A 19,608-nucleotide genomic window follows, 5' to 3' on the forward strand; every position below is an offset into this window, starting at 1 on the left:
GGGAACCTTTTGAAAAGAGAATTCTGGATACAGTTAGAGGGCAGACCAGTTGAGACAATGAACCAAGGGAGCTTTGCACTGACTGTAGGCTGTCATTCGTCAAACGAGGCCGGATGTGCAGCTGAAACCAACTCAGGTCCTGTGGATGAGCAGTGGGCAGCGTCTTCACCTGACTGCAAGCACTGTAAAATATGCAGAGCACTTAGACTCCGTCTGATAATGTTCCGGTTAAATGTAGGAACTCTGACACACGGGCTCCACCGGTGGCAAAACAGGAAGTTCTCAGTGCAGATGATGTGTGCGGTGTTCTGTGTGTGTCTGTGTCTGTGTGTGTGTGTTCACATGACTGCCACAGGCTGGCATCTAGTGATGTGCCACTTCCTCGAGACTAATGGACAAAATTCAGCATCCGAGCATCAGGGTCAGAGGCTAAACTGCACAGAGTCCACACAAGTGGCAGCAAACGGTGTGCATGTGTGTTTATGGAGCAGGAAGCGAGGCTTTCGGGAGGAGTGCAGGGGAGTGGCAGGGCATGAATGAACGTGCTCGGAAACGCAGAAGAAACATCCGTGCACGGAAAAGAGGAAGTGAGGTGCAGAGAGGGCGAGGGGCCGACGTGTGAGCGAGCCGGAGAGCCAGTGGGCGACGGCATGTACAGCTAGTGTGTGTGGGGCGCATGTGAGTATGTGTGTGCGTGGAGACGGACCCTCCACATAACAAGGATGTCTCTTAAGCTACCGCGTAACTGGGACTTTAGCGCCTTCCGTGCTGAATCTGCGAAAATAGGTAAGGGGTTCCGTCGGTGGTTGTGAGGCGGGAGGGCGAGGGGCTGGTAGCCTTGATAATATTGGTGAGGGGGCAAGTGATGCTGGCTGATGGAGCTCGTGGTTTGGTGACACCGTCTGTTTGCAGAACTGACCACTCACCCAACACTGTCTCCATACCTGATAACCACTGTGACCTCAACTGCGGACACGGTTGCAGGTGGTGTGGTAAAGATGCAGTGAAACTCGGTCCTGAGCCTTGTTTTATTCTCTGTATTTAATAGACGCGGTAGGTGTGGATTCGCATGGCTGAGTGAAGCGTGTGCTTACTACAGCCCTCGGGGCGTGTGTTTTTGAGCGCTACTTGACAGGCGTGTTTTTCAGGGCAGAAAACGCGGGTTACGTTACCGGCATTTAATCTGAGAGCTGTTCCTCTCTGTGTGTTCCTGCCACTAAACCGGCCCTGGGTTTCTGGGCCTTGTAAGCCAACAGGGCATCGCTTATTCCCTCAGGCTCCATGACGATGCAAAAAAAAAATAAAAACAACAACACGAGAGGGATGCTTTGGGACACTCGCATCGCTTTTATTCTGGTTCTCTACTTCCTTCTTTCTTCCACGGTGCCAGCTACCTGCTCCCAGCCCTGCTGTGTCCTCTTGAGTCCTCACACACAAACATACAGCTATTTTTCACTTTAAATCATTCTTTGTGATCATATTGATTTAGTAGCGTATCGATTTTTAGGATTCCTTCCTTCCTTTTTACTACATTTTTTTTCGACCGCCACCTTACTTGTGTCCTTTATAGAGCTTCTCCATCCTGGTTTATTTTAATCCCGCATATGAAGCACAATGAATCTGCACGCTAACTGAAATGAGTCAGAGGATGTGAGGCCCTTTCCCCGCAGCCCTCCTCCGATGGTTTCTTTTGCTGAACAGCGTGTGAAGTTTGACCCCGTTTCAGATTTCCTCTCCCTTCCCCTGATGCTGTCAAACTGTATTATCCGGAAACTGATGAAATATGCAGCCTGATAGGGGCTGTATGAGATGGCAGAGCTGTAATCAACCCTACAGAAATGGGGGGGGGGGGGCAACAAACCTCCCACCACCGTTATGCCACTGCTGTGCAGTCTAATAATAGTACTCATATCGTAGTACTCAGTAGTACTCATTCCTGGTCTTTTAATGTAGCATGGTGGACCATAACCTTGGTTTAAGCAGAAAGAGATGGAGGTGGGTGGAGCCTAAGGCAGAGATGAGGGGAGGGTGTTGGTTCAGTGCTGAGGGTGGGAGCCCGAGCCGGAGATGAGGGGTGGGCTGTCAGTTTAATGCTGGGTAGCACTGAATGGGCACCTAATGCAAATGCTTCTTTATAGGTTCTGTGTATTGCTGTAATTAATCCTCCTGCCCATATTTTACTGCTTTGCTGATTGCCTTCTTTTAGACCTTGAGAAGTTTAAAATGTAAGATTTCACCATTTCTCTTGCTCTTTGAACAGATGACCTGCAGTATCTAACTGCATAGCCCGTAAAGATATTTATCAGTAGCTTGTTTTTGGTGACACTTCCTATGTCATGCTGTCAGTCATAAATTGTGTCTCAATATGAGAAGCAGGAAGCAAACCGCTGTCATGCTGAGTTAGAGGCTGCAGCCAGTCCAGCTTGTCCAGTTTCTGTAAAGACCTGAAACCCAGAAGCCGGCCATATCAAGGAACCTTTCTAAGTTCCTGCATGAGTCGGTGATGGACTCTTTAACGTTTATCCCCATCTGATCACCATGTTTCCATAAGCAGGTAAACCTGCACTATTCCAGAGCAGACTGCTGTGAACCATACAACAACATAGGCAGTTTTCTTAACAGCTGATGTCCACATTCTGCTGATATCCTGAATGAAAGGATCCTGACAGGCTGGGATGCAGCCTGACAGCAGCCTCATGCTGGTTACGTGCTCGAAAGGTCGTACGCTGCTACCTGTTTCACTCAATCTACTTGATCTTGGTCACCAAGGTGCTGGAATCTCACAGGGTTCGACCAGCCTTAACTAACAGTCAGGAGAGCAGGGGGTTTACATGCCAGGCTGAGTCCTGCAAGCTGGCATCCTCAGTCTTGTGAGTCATGAGTCCCGCAGTCCCTATTAAGTCGCTTTGTTTTGCATTCTGCATGTGCCGATAATGGTGTCTGTAGCCGGGGGCAGCGAGGGTGAAGTGGCACTCAGCTTGTCTGCCACAGCTGTGACACGCTTCTCGTGCCATTTATATGACTTCAATGGCAGGTGACGCGTAAATAATGATAATTTATACTTTTTATTGATCTCCGTGGGTAAATTCTCTTTACACCTCCCTTTCAATTCAGCGACCTTCCAATCACAGGCACAGAAGTTTAGCCCACTGGGCCACACGCTGCCCCCAAGAGGTAGACATTCAGCATTTGCACCAGCTGAATCCAGGCACACAGCATAGGTTCATATCTGCTTCTCCTCTCAGAGATAAAATGGCAACCTGGCAGGTTGGGGGCTCAAGCGGGACTGATCTCATCACCACGCTTAGATACAGAGGGCATCTTGGGTTCGATTGCCCAGCTGCATGTCTATTCCCTGGGCTGGGAGTCTGTGGAGCTGGGGTTTGAACCAAGCAGCTGCTGGTTTGCAAGGAGCGACATTAAACTGGGGGCGGGGGGTGGCTTATGGCACCTTCCTGCTTATCTAATGAGGAGATTACAATCTTTTCTGTATCATCTCCACCCCCCTCCAAACGTGCTGCTGTGTGAGTGCCCTCCTCCCCCCATTCCCGTCACCAACACCCTGGACTTCTACCAGCTTCTGTGATGCTTAATCAATTGGAGATGGACGTTGGTGGTTCTGCTGCCACGCTGCCGTGGTCACAGTGACTGCGCTGCACCCGCTTCAGACCGTGGGCCTGTAGACCACGCAGATGCAGCCACACGCCTTCGGCCACACAGAACGCGCCGGCGGCCTTCCGTCTTTTATCTCTCTCTCTAACAGTAGCGATACTCCTTTAATGAATCGCATGTTTCCTGCTTCGAGACTGAAGTGATTGTGGTGAGCAGTAAGTTTCTGGGGTCAGGCGGTAGAGCTGCTGCTTTCTTGCTATCGCCGCTTGGCGAGCGGATTGCCGCTGATCTCCTCAACAGGAACAGAGCTGACGCTGGCCTCTTATCGGCCGTTTCGGTTGAATTCTGTTCCAACCACGTGAAACTGCATCTGCAGGTTTTGTTTTCATCTGTAACTCTTCTTACTGAGCTTCTTCTGCGCCATCTCTCCCGGACTGTGAAGCACGGTCCAAGAGCGTGATGCCAGGCGAGGGGAGCCCGGCTTCGTGCCGGCCTGGCTCGCCGCGGACCTTGGAAAGGCCCCTGAAGACGGGTTGGCTGAAGAAGCAGAGGTCCATCGTGAAGAACTGGCAGGCACGTTACTTCGTGCTACGGGGTCACACCTTGTACTACCACAAGGACGACAAAGACAGCTCATGTCAGGTAAGGGGTGGGGGGGGGTGAGCCCTGTGGCTACGACTGCGCAGGGTCACTCTTTTGTTTCTCTGCAGACGCCTTTGGGTGTTTGTTTGTTTTTTTTAAACCTGATGTATTAGTATGGTGTGTGGGATGTGAGTTAATAAGCTAATGACGCAAAGGTTGTGGGTTTGAGTCCCATAGAGCATACATATATTTTAAAACATTGTAATCTTTCACTCTACTGCATCAGATAAAGTCATTTTAAAATGATAACTTAAATACAAATAGCTCAGCGAAGGATATTTCAGTTGTGCTTGTCATGGGGATATTTGTGTTTAGAGGTTATGAGGTCTGTAGCTGAAAGTCTGGTTTGGTGCAGAACTCTCTCTCTGTATTTTACATCTGTCTGCCTGTAGGGATGTAGGCCTGAATTCTTCCCTTCACTTGAGACCAGCGTGCTGTATTGCACCGACTCTTGTCATCTGAAAATCATGCTGCGTTATGGGAATTTAAGAGATCCATCTACCAATCCTGCTCTCATCTGTGTTCACAGGGCTCCATTTCTTTGAAATCAACTCAAGTGAATGAGCTCCCATCAAACGCAGATGAGCAGGGGAAGTTCCTTTTCGAAATTATACCAGGTCAGCTCTCATTTAGCTTATTTCTCCCCTTCTATAGGTAGTTTGCTTTTTGTGTTTGGTCCATGTGGTACATACAGAAAACAAACAGATATGTCATGCCAAGAGAACACACAGAGATACAGACAGACAGGTAACTCAGCTTTTGTTGGGTCTAAGAGAGCTCCTGCTATGTGTAACACAGCTCTCACTGGCAGTAACACAGGTAACAAAGCTCTTACTATGTGTAACACAGCTCTCACTGGGAGTAACACAGGTAACAAAGCTCTTACTATGTGTAACACAGCTCTCACTGCGAGTAACACAGGTAACAAAGCTCTTACTATGTGTAACACAAGTAACACTGTTCCTGTTCTATTGCAACACAGGTAACATGGCTCTCACTATGTATCACACAAGTGACATAGCTCATGGTATGTTATAGCACAGGTAACACAGTTCTCATTAAGTGTAACACAAGTAACATAGCTCCTGCTATGTGTATCACAGGTAACACAGCTTTCACTGTATGTAACATAAATAACACAGTTTTGCTAGGTGTAACACAGGTATCACAGCTTCTGCTATGTGAAACACAGGTAACACAGCTCTCACTGTATGTAACATAAATAACACAGTCTTGCTAGGTGTAACACAGGTATCACAGCTCCTGCTATGTGAAACACAGGAAACACAGCTCTCACATCAATCTTCTTCTTCTTCTTCTTATTATTATTATTAAATGACTCAATATAGTGAAAGTTTTTTTCGTAGTTGTTTGTAAAATGTTTCTCTGTGTGACAAAAGGCAATGGTGACCGTGAGCGTGACCCCTGTGTGCTGATGGCCAACTCTCAGAATGAGATGGAAGAATGGGTTCGAGCCATTCGCAGGGTTCTTGGGGCGCAGTCCAGCGGAGGTACGTGTATGTATGACGTGTGCTTCAGCAGCACACACAGACCCACACATATATGTACATGGTCTCACCTGGTCAGAGACTAATACGCCTGCAAATGTAAAATGCTAACCTATCTTATCCGCAAAGAGTGTGCATGCAGGTTTTTGGGGTAACCTTTAGGTCAGCTGTTCAAACCCTGGTGTGAGGACTCTTCAGCCAATCAGGCACACAATTAGTAATCTAATTAGGGGGTTGCAGCAAAAACCTGCATACACAAAACTGTGTGTATACACCTCTGCTGTAAGGGACTCGTTCCCTGTGAACAAATCATGCACGGATGTCCAGTTTTCCAGGTGTAACCAGGTCAATCGACTGCACCGGCATTGTGATAAGGGTACCTTAAATCAAAGGGCACCTTTATCAAACGAACAACAGCTTAGGCTCCCAAATATAACATTTTTTCACGCCACTACCTCGCGCTGTTTAAAAATCCTCTTATTGGTCTTTTTGAGAAACTTTGCAAACAGAAAGGCTTGATGTACATGCAGCTCCTTTGCACTGACCATTTATGGTTATTTGTGGGTGGCACCTGCACACACGTACATTTACATGACAGTTCCGACATTTAGGAAGGGAAATGTCTGTATGCCCGGTTTGATGATTTTTTAAAAAGAAATTGTGCACACCCATTTTCATTGGCATGATGAAATGTATGCAGTTTGGTAAATGAGGCCCCTGGCCACTGCCTGAGAAACTGCCTGTCTGCCTGCCTGTCTGCCTGCCTGCCTGTCTGCCTGTCTGCCTGCCTGCCTGTCTGCCTGCATGATGGCAGTGTGACTGTGGGTCCTACAGAGGATACTAATCACATTGTCGGTAAGGGCGTAGGAGAGAATTTGCTATTGGGGGAAGAACTTAGTAATTTCTACGTAAAGGTCTATTTTTTTTGGGGGGGGGGGTGAATGAAGCCAAATTAAATATTGGGGGGATACATGTACTTCCTACCACCCCTGGTGCTTGCACCCCTGATTGTCAGTATAGGTGCCAGAGCCCATGTACGGCAAGCGGCTGCCCATTGCAGTGCCTGTGCATTTCTCTCGCCAGTAGGCCCACCGTAACCTGCTCTGTCTATGTCGCCTCAGCGGTCTTTGGCAGAAGCTTGAGTGAGACCATTGCCCATGAGCAGAGGTTTGGACCCCGGTTGGTGCCCATCTTGGTGCAGAAGTGTGCTGACTTCATCCGTGAGCACGGCCTGAACGAGGAGGGCATCTTCCGTCTGCCAGGGCAAGACAACCAGGTCAAGCAGTTCAGGGACGCCTTCGACGCCGGCGAGAGGCCGTCCTTCCCCAGGTGACCTTTGTCTTTGGTTCAGGCCTACACTCTGAAAAATACTGGGCTAAACACAGCCTAACCTGGGTTAACTGGCAACCCAGCGCTGGGAAAATATGGAACAGAACACACACTGGATTATTTCAAACCAATTTAACCATGATGCTGGGTTCTTACACCTACTCAATCCTGGTTTAACTTTACCATTGATACTGGGTTGTTCATTTTAGTCAAATATTATTATCAAAAAGATATTAAAACCATCTTTAATGGATATATATCCATTTTTTGTACCCGCTTGTCCTATTCAGGGTGATGGGGGGTTCAGAACTTGTCCCAGAGGCTACAGTCACAAGACAATTAACAACCCATTGCAGGGCACGCTCACACACCAGTCACTCACACACCAGTCACTCACACACCAGTCACTCACAGATGCACACTTACAGGCAATGTGGATATATATATCATTATTAAATATAATCACTTGACAATAAAATATAAATATATTAAATATAATCACTCGTAGCTTGACAACTTGACAGTTGTTGTAATTATTTACTGCTGTTCACAGAATTATGTTTCAGAACATGAATATCTAGTGAACCAGTGAACTGTACTGCACCTTTCTGTGATGATTACCCACGTTATTCCTTACTAGCTAGCTAGCTAGCTAATGTTCAAGTTAGCTAGCTGAAACTACATGAATGATCTAATGTTATTGTTCAAAGACAGAAAGTTACATTTAAATCGAACAATTATTGTTTATGATATTATTTAATTTAAATATATATAATTAGAAAATTATAAAACAATCATTTAAAATTTTGCCTTGTTACATCTATGCCACATCAGCCATTTGAACGCAGTAAAATACCGCAGTAAGCTCAACCCAGTGTTCGGGTAGAAAAAAGATCAGCCGCCATTTTTTAGTGTCGTGTGTCACTGCCGGACCAGGCGATAAAAAAGAACTACGGTTCATCACAGGCTAATTTTTACTAAAAGTGCGAGTTGCCGTCACTGTATGGAGGTACGATAGCAATGACCAGGTTCTGGCCTCATGGCAGAGGATGCCACTGCTGGCCTCCACCATCAATGAAAGCTCCATATGAGCGATGGAAACTGAGGCATCGGTCACAGTGAGCTCTGCACTGCAGCCGACAGGTCCTGAGGAAGTAACGCAGAGGGTGGTTCACACGCATGCACACTCATACACTCACACTGATCGACAGATAGGCGGCAGGAACGGCTGTATGCCCTTCCCACCCTACTTTGCCCTGCCCCGCCATCTTAACCACATCCCGTCTCACTGACGCCTTCCTCTCCGATCTTGATTGCTCAGCAAACGCCATGAAACTGGCAAGCAGTCCGACTCACGGTACATAAATTAAATCCCCCGTTGCCCTTTCGAGGCTTAGTGGCCGACGATACCCAGAATCTGACATGTGAAGAGAGCTGCCATTTCTGCACTCGAGGTGTCAATGTGACCCGCTTTGCTCTGCAGTGACACGGACGTCCACACGGTGGCATCGTTGCTCAAGCTGTACCTGCGCGAGCTGCCGGAGCCTGTGGTGCCCTGTGGGCAGTACCAAAGCTTCCTGGACTGCACCCACCAGCTGAATCCCAATGGCAGGGAGGTAGGAGAATCCCTTTATGTCAGTCAAAGCATAGGTGCCCCACCCACCGCATAGTATTATAATGTTTGTATGTGAACCATGTGAACACAGGCATTCTCGACTTATTAAGAGCTTCTTTCACATAGACTTGATCATTTAGCACAGTCAGAAAAGCACTTGCCAGTTTACAGCATGGTTAAGACATTCATGAGGTTTCGACCTTTTTCAACGCGTCATACGGTTAGTCGGTTAGCTTCAAGTATATGATTCCATATACTTGAAGTGGCCCCCACCTGCTCCATTTGCATGAGACATATTTCATATCTTCAGATGTTTTCGGATTCACTTTCATCTCTCATCTCTCGAATGGAAACTCTGCTTTAACCTACTGCCAACAGACTCTAAGAACACTCTGAAAAGCAGCATTTTAATGACAGTGGGTGCAATGACCTTTTAGTTGAGTGCTAAGATGATGTCCTGTGTTAGGACAGTGTTCAGGGGCTCAGTGTTCAGTAGGGATGTGCATCTCCAGGTGATGTGAAACACATCTTGATGGAACGCCAATACATTGCGTATGATACGTATGAAGCAGCTACTATTGTGATACAACACGATTCAATCCCTATTGCGAATCGACATGATACGATGCGATGGACGCAACTCCAACTCGCGAGACTCGGCCTAGAGTGCAGTGAATTGGCCACTGACAGCAGTGGAGAACTGGAGATGAAAGAAGGTGCTTGAGAAACAGTTTAGAGAGGGGGAATCAATCTAAATATAAAATTATTGGTCACATTTTTAAATAATAGGGTTTCAGCTAATAATGAAATATTTATGTAACCCTGGCCATGAGCTGCTACCTGCTCTAACTCCTGCGGACAGTGCAGGCCAGACCCTGGAGTGTTGTGTTGTGGCATGTTGATGTGATGTAGCACGGTGAGGGAGATGCAGACCCAGGTGCGATACAGCAGCAGTAACCGAGGTGACAGTCTGATTTCTGCTGTTCTGACCCAGCGGGAAGTGCAGTATGATGGGAGAGGGGGGTGACGGTGAATACAGCCTGGAGGTGAATATGAGTTAAACAACAAAATAAAACTTGCTCATAGGCCTAAAACTAAATAAAAAACTTTTATGTTTGCATTTAGAGAAAAAAATAGCAAAGCAAAAAACAAAATACTTTGGACTGTATTTAAATTCTTCCTCTCTTTCCGATAAACATAAGAACAAATTGATGATTCTTCTCCATTCACAGACACAAAAGAGAGTCTGCAATAGTCACTAATCAAACTTTTCCATGTTGGCTCCGGAAAACAAGGAGAAATACAACAAAATTATAAGGAGTCATATTTCACCAGTTACTGGCTTAGTTATGCCCCAAAAGAACTAACTGCTAATAACCATAGCGGACACCATGATTGTTGAAATATATATCATTTAGAAAATCGTTAGACATATTACATTTAATCAAATTAATTATTTATTATTCCTAGATGTCGGATGATCCAGGAGCCATATTTTAGCTTAATTCACAAACACAAACACAAAAGAGAGCTTTCTTTAGCATGCAAAAGCTTACAAACACAAGCAGGTTCGTGATAAAACACATGCCCTGCTGTGGTCTGTAAGCTTCATGACCCCGGGAAACATTAATAACACCAGTTGTGAGCTAAATAAATGATACGAAATGTAAAAAAAATAATAGCTCACTATTGTACATTAATAAATTGGATTTTACTGATGCAATGATGTTAGAAATGATTTATCTGAAGTTCATCCCAAACGGTATCCAGGGCACACTTCCTTAATCGGGGGAGTTGCATCGGGAACTTTTATGCCGAAGCGCTCATGTGACTGGGTGAATATTACCATCCCTACACTGTAATCCCGAATAAGTTGGCAAAACTCAAAAAATTTGAGGTAATCAGTTACGTCAAATTGTTTAAGTTGTGAAATTATAATTTTAAGTAAGCAGAAAAATCTAGTTTTGAGTTTGTTGTACTCATGCAAAATAATTTGTTCTTACTTAAAATACCCAAGTTACCCTGTTTATACATTTTGAGATCAATTAACTTATTTTTTTCAATATCTCCCAACTTTAAATACTTAGTCACACTGCTTATACATTTTGATAGCATTTAACTTAATTCTTTTAATTTCTCCCAACTTTAAATACTTAGTCACCCAGCTTATACATTTTGATTGTAATAATTTTTTTAAATTAAATTTTCCATTTTGAGTTTCATAAATGAAATTAACCAAATTCTAAATCTGTAAACACTATAAATGTATGAAAACGCATCTGTAATTTCAAGCAAACACACAATACCATTTTTAACATTTATTTTTAAACAAAAAATGTCCAACAGGTAATACCAACATGAATGTTTACAGTAAACATGCCTTCTATAAACATACAAATTTCTCAAAACCTTTAAAACAGTTTGTCAGTAACAGATTTACAATAAACACTATTTTAAAATGAATAAAGTATGCCCAGAATGTTAATACAATGAAAAAGAATAACAATACTTTCTATGGTGTTCTATTTGATATAACAAATCAACATGACACCTGTAAAGTAACCCTTTAAAAGGGTGAAAATTCTCAGGGGAAAAAAACATTCAGGAAAAAGTAATGCATAAAACCCAGTATGACTTGTAACAAAAAAATATTTTTGAAGAATTATTTTGTAAAATATTTTTTAACAGAATTTTACATGACCAACTTTGTTTAAACATGAGCTTCAAAAAAAATGATTTAGTTTGACAAAATTAAATATCCTGATTTTTAAAACATACATTAAGTCATATAAAACTTAGTCTTGCGGCATTCATAAAAAGAAATAAAAATAGTGCATTCTGGTAAGTGACTCCTGTGTAGTTTAAACTACACGTACTGACATGTTTTTAAGTTACTGCCCCAGTGCCAGCCTTCATTAAACGAGAAAAAAAAAGTAGCTCTACATCAACTCATTCTTTAATGTTTGCACGCTAGGAGACAGTTTTCCGTCATCCATGCCGAGTAAAACTTTTTGCACAAATTCAAAAGTTTTGGCAAGTCCTTTAGGATATTTTAAGTGAAGAGCATACATGAATCCAAACAAGACAAGAAAGGCCTCTGGAAGTTGGCTATGGGTGGTGACCACTTCATTCTCCAGGACAACTGAGACCCTCACTGGATCGTAATGGATTGGAGCAGCAGCATTTTCATGAACAACTGTAAGCAGGGACACTGGAGCATCCTCAGTCAGTACTTCAGGATTATCAATCTAAAAAATATTATTCAGGGACATGTTATATTCATGTTAGAACATTATCAATATGACTGAGTCAATATTACATGATTCATCAACTAGTGATAATTACAAATATATTAGTAAGTAAAGGTTGCTCCTCAACCTTCACCTTTGCAATAGAACATGCATAATTGTAAAAACAATGAATGAAGGCTTACCAGGGTGGTCCTAAAAAATCCTATGTCTTTGTCACGCAGCAAAACTGGAAGACCTCTGATAACGGTAGTCCGTCGTGAATTTACATCATGCAGTTCCTGTAAAGATGAAAAACAAGAAGAAAAAAAACAACATCTAAATATCTGAAATAAAGAAAAATCTAATTACATTTTAAAGAATACTTCATCTTATGACAACAACCATACCTGCTCATCATGAACTTTCAAAAGATTAGCCAGGGCATCTGCTGTCTTGCCTGTCTTGGATGCTTTTTGCCTTAAAATGGTCATCAAACAAGGTAGGAGGTAGTCCAGTTGTGCATAGAATTTGTTGGGCAAATTCTCATTTGTAACACGTTGGTACTCTGCAAACAGCTAAATCGGACAAAAGAGAATTTTATAAAACAAACCCACATCAGAAAATATATAATAATCACTAGAAAACAATTATTATTATTATTATTATTTACCTCAGATGTTATACGCAGTGCAGGCCAGAGATTCAGAAACTCATTCACAGATGGGCTTCCGCTAACAATGTTCTGTCGTCGCAGAGCAAAAGTTCTCTCCATGTTCTTGTGGATGAGACTAGTATTTTTTTCTGTCTTCTGGACTTCAACAGCAATTTCCTGTCTAACTGTTTCAAGAGATGCTTCATCCTCACCTTGAGGAAAGTTTGGCAAATAATTAACCTCAGAACGTCTTGGTTTCTTGATTTTAGAATGTGATGGTTCATTCTCAGGATGGCCTTGACTTCTTTTCCCAGCATTAACAGTTACCTCAAGACATCCAATTTTCCTCATTTTGTTTCTCAAGTTGCCCATCTTGAACTTTAAACTGGTTTTCCACCCATTCCAACCTGTGTCAGAGCCTGGCTCCTTCAAACAAGGATGCTTTGTGACAAGGGCCTCTGCTACTTTTCCTATCTGTTTGTCGTCTGGGTACGCCTTAAAATCATACATGGTTGAGCCAAGCTTCTCCAGAATGTCATGCTTTTGGTCTCTTGTCAACTTTAGACCCTTTCCGCTCTTCTCAAATTCATCATTTCCCTGTCTAAGCCTTAGCTCAACATCATAGGAAAACTGTGGAATTGGAAAATCACGAGGCCACATCTTAGAACGTTCAGGATTCGGTTAATGTTAATGTTAATGATTAATGTTCGGTTAACGAACGGCGGTTGTCGGTTGGGAAAATTAACCGAGATGAACATCCCTAGTTATACATTAACTACGTAACGTTACTGAACAGCGTGTAACGAGTCCGATCCGCCATTGAAATTAATATTATATAAATAATATTACACCTTTCAGCTGAGAAGCCGCACAAACGAAGTATTTCAAAATAAAACTCCATGTTGTGGATAACGCAGTTTTAAAAATAAGTGCGGCATAAATGTTTTAATTTCAATTTTACCTGAATTTATAAACATTGTGCTGGTCAGTAACAGCTCCCAACACTGAACTAACGTTAAAAGTTTCTTATTGACCAACAAGCTACAGCGCGGGATGAGGAGCTTCCTCGCCTCAAGATTTAAACAGGGCTAAACGCGTACTCTGTAATGCAACACATCTAAACGCATCTACATTACTTTTAAATGTTACTGTGATTATATGGATTAAAACACTTGCTTAAGATTCATTGGATTTGTATATTTCAATATTTTACTTACTGTAGTGTCAAGCGAGGCCGATCCGCCATCTTGAAAAAAACGAACGAGGAATAAGCGCGGGCAAGACAGTTGACGTGAACCTGGATGACGTCATACGCAAAATCACAAGGCTGAAAGATTTTGAGTTAATAAAACTTTAAAGAGACATTTTGTTTAAATTAAACCAGCAAAATTTTCCATCTTACTTGAAAGGTTTAATTTTTACAAACTCATAAATAAGAAAAAGTTCTAAATACTCATAAAGGTTAATTAATATAAACTAATTGTAATTATTTAAGTTAATACAACTCAGTTCAATCAATTAGTTACAGCATTAGGGTTTACAGTGTAGGATTCAGCGTTAGGACAGTGTTCAGAATCGAATTGTCATGCCTGACAGCATAAAGAAAAGCATTAGTGTGTCAGTGTTCAGTATTTGGACAGTGTTCAGCGTATCATTATTCAGTGTTTTGCCAGTGTTCAGTGCTTGGGCAGTGTTCAGCAAGTCAGTATTCACTGTTTGGACAATGTTCAGTGTTAGCACAGTGTTCAGAATACAAAAAAACAAAACAAAACACCACAGAGCAGGTATGGCATCGATCATCTTCTTTGGAATAAAAAGCAGCCACACCCAACATCCACTGTGTCTGCATCCCCCTTAGGTGTCATTTCTCGCTGAATGTTCCCTGGCTGGATAGACTGGTCTGTACAGGACTCTTGCTGGGAGATTTAGCTTCAGCGTGTATCAGGTTAACAGCGATAGTCACATGTAGGTGAACCTGCTTTCAGGGCCGGGATGCTTTGGAGATGCAGATCTCCCTGATACCAAAAGCCAATTACAACCTTCTCAGCTACGTCTGCAGGTATGTTTTTGAACTTCCTACTACATCTCAGACCAGCAATAGGCCATTTTTCCAGACGACCAGCATCAGGCAGCCCTTCTATTTTGTTGTTGGCTTGTAATCTGCCTTAAGACCAAAATGGTTTGTTATGCTGTCTGGTTAACTTTGGAGTGTGGTGCAAAACTTTGATATTTACTCTGCTTTTAAGTGGACAGTCAGCCTGCAGCATGGCGCATGCCTGACTCTGAGTGCATTTGCTTGACCCCGTGAAGGTTCCTCAACGAGGTACAACTGAACTCCAAGGTAAACAAGATGAGTGTGGAGAATCTGGCCACCGTCTTTGGGGTGAACCTGCTCAAACCGCAGATCGAGGACCCCGTCACCATGATGAAGAGTGAGCCCCCCGCCCCCCACGCACACACGGGTCGATTACGTGCTGTTCTTCCAGCCTTTCGGCATGCGTGCGGGTGATGTGTGTTCTGTGCAGGCACGCCACAGATACAGAAGCTGATGACAGCCATGATCCGACAGCATGAAGAGTTATTTCCCCCCTCCAGGGACGTGACCCCCCCACCGCCCTCCAAAAACAGCGAGAGCAAAGCCAGTGCCCCCCGAAGCTTTGTGGGGTGGGATTCTGCCGACTTCTGCTCTGCTTCGGTGAGTCCAACTAGCTTAGAAGTGTGTTAATCACATTGCCTATACTAAGCGGCCAGTTTATTAGGTAACCTGCTCGTTAAAGCAAAGAACCAATCATGCGACTGCAACTGAATGCATAGAAAATCACACAGACAGAGGTTCACTTGTAGGTTTACTGCAGGGCCCCTGAAGCAGTGGTTCTCAGTCCTGTTCCTGGCACCTGGCACCAACCCTGCTTTAGTCAGGCTCATATGGTGCTGAATAGGCTAATAATGAATATGGCAGGTTGGAATGAAAACATTGTGGCATATGGGCTCGAGGAAGATGATTGAGAAACGCTGCCCTAAAAGGTCAGGGTTGGAAAATATTATTTTGAAACAGTTTTGTGTTTCCTTGCAAAACTATTGCATTCTATCATATCGAGGGGACACAACTTAATAATTGTAATACAAAGGTCTATTTAGGGGGATGAATGAATCCATATTAAATAAGTCCCCCTTGTGCCCCCACTTCCTGTACCCCTGAGTGGCAGAGCATGGGGAGCGAGTAAAGGCAAAAAACAGCATCCCAGCTTCCATCCTTAAAATAATCATATAAATGTGGCACAATATAATCCAAGCGAAGACTCCAAAGCTGTCAAGAAGAAAGGGGGCCTTCAGTCAGGTGGTGGTCATCCAAGCCACACCGAAACACAGAACCGTTTAAAAAATACAGACACACGCACACAGATTTGTAATTATTCTTTGTGAGGACTCTCCATTCATTTCCATGGGGGAAACTCTAATCCCAACATGACGTCCTTAACCCCTACCCAGCCCTAACCTTAACTATAAGTACCTAAACAAAATACGAGACTTTTGACGTTTTTAGTTTTTCGATTGCATTCACAGATCTTTGTGGGGACCTGAAAAATGGTCCCTACAATGTGAAATAATTAGGTTTTTATTACCTTGTGGGGAACATTTGGTCGCCACTCACAGATACTCACAACTCAGCACCTTCTATATTACTGGTGCACCCCATGCGACACATCGCTGGAAAACCCAACCAAGGTGTTCACTGCCACTGTCTTCACAGCCCGACGTATTGCCTCTGTCTGAGGTCCTCGAGGAAGATGATGCCGGGACACTGGGGAGTGTGAGAGAGGAAGAAGAGGGGTCTGAGGCCGCTGTGGACGCCACTGCTTCTTGCATCTCCCCCTGCTCCTCAGCCACGGACCCGTGGTCAGGGAGCGGGAGTCCTCGCAAGCGCACGCAGACCCTCCCGGCTTCCACCTGCTCCTTCTCGAGCCGGGTCACGCGAGGGGGGGACATGCTGAGTCCCATGCTGTCTCTGGACGAGGGCAACCATAGAGGGACCTTCTCAGAGGCCATCTTCGAAATGCTGGGCTTGCAGAACCTTGCGCCATCTGAAGGAGGGGGTTCAGCAGGACCTGGCAGATGTCAGGGTACCAAGGATCCCACGGTGACGCATGTTTCTCCCCCGGAAAGGGCACGCTCGGCTGGAAAGGGTGGGTGTGGGGGTACCAGGGACGCCGTAGCGATACAGGTCACCCCCCCGGACAGGAGGCGCAGTAGCAGCAGCAGCAGCAGCAGTGGGTGCTCCCTGGTGCTCTCTCCGTCATCCCGGGAAGAGTCATTAGAGGCGTCTGCGGATGCAGAGAAGCCCAAGGAGCAGCCTGGGAGGCAGCAGAGCAGCCAGCACTTGCCCGAGGACCGAATCAGCAGGTGAGCAGCAGCGCTGGGTATCAACGAGTGAGCAAACAACCAGCAGCCGGGGGTCAGCTGGGTGCTGCCACTCACTTTCCCTCTCTCCCTGCTGCCCTCACAGCCTTCTGCAGAAGAACAGCGAGCTCACTGCCTTGGTGAAGGAGCTGCAGGAAGCCTTGGAGGCAGAGAAGCGTCACAGGGCTGCGCTGGAGGTCCGGCTGCGTAACGCCGAGCAGAGCCTCGACGAGGCCCAGAGGCGTAACCGCGGGCTGGGCCGAGAGATCCCGGAGTTTCTCCCCAGGCCGAGAGGCGGCCCACCGTAGGGGACCCTACACACCCCGAGGGTCAGAGGTCAACCGATCCTTTGTCGTTGACATTCTTGGAACACATTTGCCACGGGCTTAAACTCGTGGGGGTTCCAGGGCAGTGAACGCAGTCCAAATATGGTCCGGGTGGACCTGGAGCATGGTGCAGACACACGGAGCACGGTGGAGATGCAAAGTCGTGCTGCTACAGTTGTTTAGCACTTTAAGGGTCTCATCTGCACGCTCTCACATTGTAGAAGCCCCGGCTTTCGAAGCAGGCAGTGATCTGTGGACATACATTTATATGTGGAGGCTCTTTCCTGAGTGAAGCGTCTGGCTGTTTTTCAAAATGTTGCTTAGCTTACCTCAAGAAGACTTACCTCAAAAGCAGGAGCGGAGGCTGGAAATGCATCATTAGGAGAATGTCCCTCACTGTGCCTGCATTCTTTCTTGTCTGGGCCAAATGCATTTTCAGGTCAGGCTTTTCAAACGTGACGTGTGTTGGAACAGGATATGGCCAAGTAAGACTTAAGACTGAGGTTGAATAAAGTACAAGCTTTTTAGCCTTTTTAGTCTGAGAACTTTTATGAGCGTCATATTTTCTCAACTTCACAAATATCCCTGGAAAGTTTGTCAGTATCATTCATATTTCATAACTTGTGAAATGATGATGAAATTATGCTTTATTTGCCATTTATGCAAATACAGGTATATTGGAATACTTCTCATGTCATATCCCATCTTGTTTTCATTTGAGACACAAACACAGATACACACACACACACACGCACACACACACACACACACACAGTCGGGTAAACATATCTTTATGGGGACCACTCATTCATTTTTATGGGAAAAATGACAACCTTAACCCCCACCCAGCCCTAACCAAAACCATAAGTAACCAAGCAAAATACAAGAATTTTTGCATTTTTAGTTTTTTCACTGCAGTTGCAGTCACAGGTTTTTATTAAATTAAGTTTTCCCTTATGGGTCCCCATAAGGTAAGGTATACTTGGTCACACACACACACACACACACACACACACACACACACACACACACACACACACACACACACACATAGACTCGCGTACCCATCTAAATCTATCTAAATGGGGACCGTCCATTCATTTCTATGGGAAAAACCCTTATCTCAGTAACGACACCCTTAACCCCTACCCAGCCCTAACCTTAACCATAAGTAACCAACTAAAATACTTTTTGAATTTGTACTTTTTTGATTGCATTCACAGATTTTTATAAAACTGTGGTTATCCAAATGGGGACCTCGAAAGATGTCCCCAACAGTAGGGAAATTTCAGGTGTTACTACACTTTGGGTACAATTTGGTCCTCAAATGTGATCTATGCAAATCCACACACACACACACACACACACACACACACACACACACACACACAAGAGTGACGCTTGTGATCCAAACACAGGGTCCGGTCATTTATCCGGCACTCCTGGAGAATTTTGGGGGGTGAGGAGTGGGGCTAAGGGCTATGCTCAATGGTAACGTGATTATTCTGCCAAGGGAGGGATTTGAACTGGCAACCTTCTGATGACAAGCAAAGAAACCTAACCCACTACGTCACATACTGCCAGTGGTGGAAATTTCAGGTCCAGGAAAGAAAAATCCAGACTATGATTTAGTTTCAACCAACCATATAAAGAGTCTCATTCACAAAGTACTCAGCTGGTTGGTTGAATCTAAATCTTGGTCTGGACTTTTACTTTCTGGACCTGAACTTTCCACCTCTGCATACTACCCACCATTGTGTGGTAGACGCTATGGTCTGAGATGGTTCAGTGATTCGAGATCTTCCAGTAAATGTGGTGTGAATCCAGTACAGTCTAAACATGAACCACCCTGAAACTGGGAAAGCCAAGGGTGCCCAAAACCGTCACTTCAAACATCACCAGCATCACTCAATCCAGGTATGTGCATGTGGCCCACCTCCCCGGGCCCACCTCACCCGGCCCACCTCGCCCGACCCACCTCGCCCGACCCACCTCACCCGGCCCACCTCGCCCGACCCACCTCACCGGGCCCACCTCGCCCGGCCAACCTCACCGGGCCCACCTCGCCCGGCTCACCTCACCCGGCCCACCTCACCCGGACCGTTGCCTAGTTAGCTGTCTTAATTCCTTTCCCTATGGCAGTGAGCCTTTCACAGTCTGGGTGCCAGGTGACCCCCATGCCAGGTTATCGACACAGTAGCTTTATGGGGGGAGGGGTGGTGCTGTGAGGAAAGGGGGGCGGGGGCTAACCTCAGAGAGTGGGTCAGAGCAGATAAAATGTAGCTGAAGCTAAGAC

At 45.0% G+C, this 19,608-nt stretch overlaps 3 protein-coding genes across 4 annotated transcripts in view; 1 reads left to right on the forward strand and 2 right to left on the reverse strand.

Moving 5' to 3' along the window:
* The window catches only part of hk2 (hexokinase 2), a 167,005-nt gene that overhangs the window by 126,585 nt on the left and 20,812 nt on the right, over positions 1-19,608 (reverse strand). The gene's annotated exons all lie outside the window — the stretch shown is intronic.
* arhgap25 (Rho GTPase activating protein 25) lies at positions 33-17,857 on the forward strand. The gene is made up of 11 exons (XM_048998613.1): positions 33-786; positions 4,055-4,254; positions 4,784-4,871; positions 5,655-5,765; positions 6,884-7,091; positions 8,575-8,707; positions 14,574-14,647; positions 14,899-15,020; positions 15,114-15,283; positions 16,340-16,989; positions 17,093-17,857. Exons 1-11 carry the CDS (start codon positions 723-725, stop codon positions 17,292-17,294), a joined length of 2,022 nt encoding a protein of 673 aa, XP_048854570.1. The 5' UTR covers positions 33-722; the 3' UTR covers positions 17,295-17,857.
* Positions 11,012-14,120, reverse strand: LOC125722461 (uncharacterized). Of its 2 annotated transcripts, XM_048998627.1 has the most exons (5): positions 13,806-14,120; positions 12,607-13,218; positions 12,344-12,511; positions 12,140-12,235; positions 11,012-11,954 (listed from the first exon to the last, which is right to left on the reverse strand). In XM_048998627.1, exons 2-5 carry the CDS (start codon positions 13,096-13,098, stop codon positions 11,646-11,648), a joined length of 1,065 nt encoding a protein of 354 aa, XP_048854584.1. In that variant the 5' UTR covers positions 13,099-13,218; positions 13,806-14,120; the 3' UTR covers positions 11,012-11,645. The 2 variants fall into 2 exon arrangements, with proteins under 2 accessions (XP_048854584.1, XP_048854582.1); XM_048998625.1 differs by lacking the exon at positions 13,806-14,120 and having other exon boundaries at positions 12,607-13,799.

This window comes from Brienomyrus brachyistius, chromosome 2 (genome assembly GCF_023856365.1).
Source record: "Brienomyrus brachyistius isolate T26 chromosome 2, BBRACH_0.4, whole genome shotgun sequence".
In the NCBI taxonomy this organism is placed as follows: domain Eukaryota; kingdom Metazoa; phylum Chordata; class Actinopteri; order Osteoglossiformes; family Mormyridae; genus Brienomyrus; species Brienomyrus brachyistius.

Bases quoted from the DNA above. Each gene is read 5' to 3' on its own strand.
- arhgap25 (XM_048998613.1), top strand. From the start codon at position 723: ATGTCTCTTAAGCTACCGCGTAACTGGGACTTTAGCGCCTTCCGTGCT. The intron at 4,255-4,783 runs GTAAGGGGTGGG...CTGTGTTCACAG, and splicing joins ACAAAGACAGCTCATGTCAG to GGCTCCATTTCTTTGAAATC. The intron at 5,766-6,883 runs GTACGTGTATGT...ATGTCGCCTCAG, and splicing joins TGGGGCGCAGTCCAGCGGAG to CGGTCTTTGGCAGAAGCTTG.
- LOC125722461 (XM_048998625.1), bottom strand. From the start codon at position 13,248: ATGTGGCCTCGTGATTTTCCAATTCCACAGTTTTCCTATGATGTTGAG. The intron at 12,236-12,343 runs GTATGGTTGTTG...TCATCTTTACAG, and splicing joins TGAAAGTTCATGATGAGCAG to GAACTGCATGATGTAAATTC. The intron at 11,955-12,139 runs GTAAGCCTTCAT...AATATTTTTTAG, and splicing joins GATTTTTTAGGACCACCCTG to ATTGATAATCCTGAAGTACT.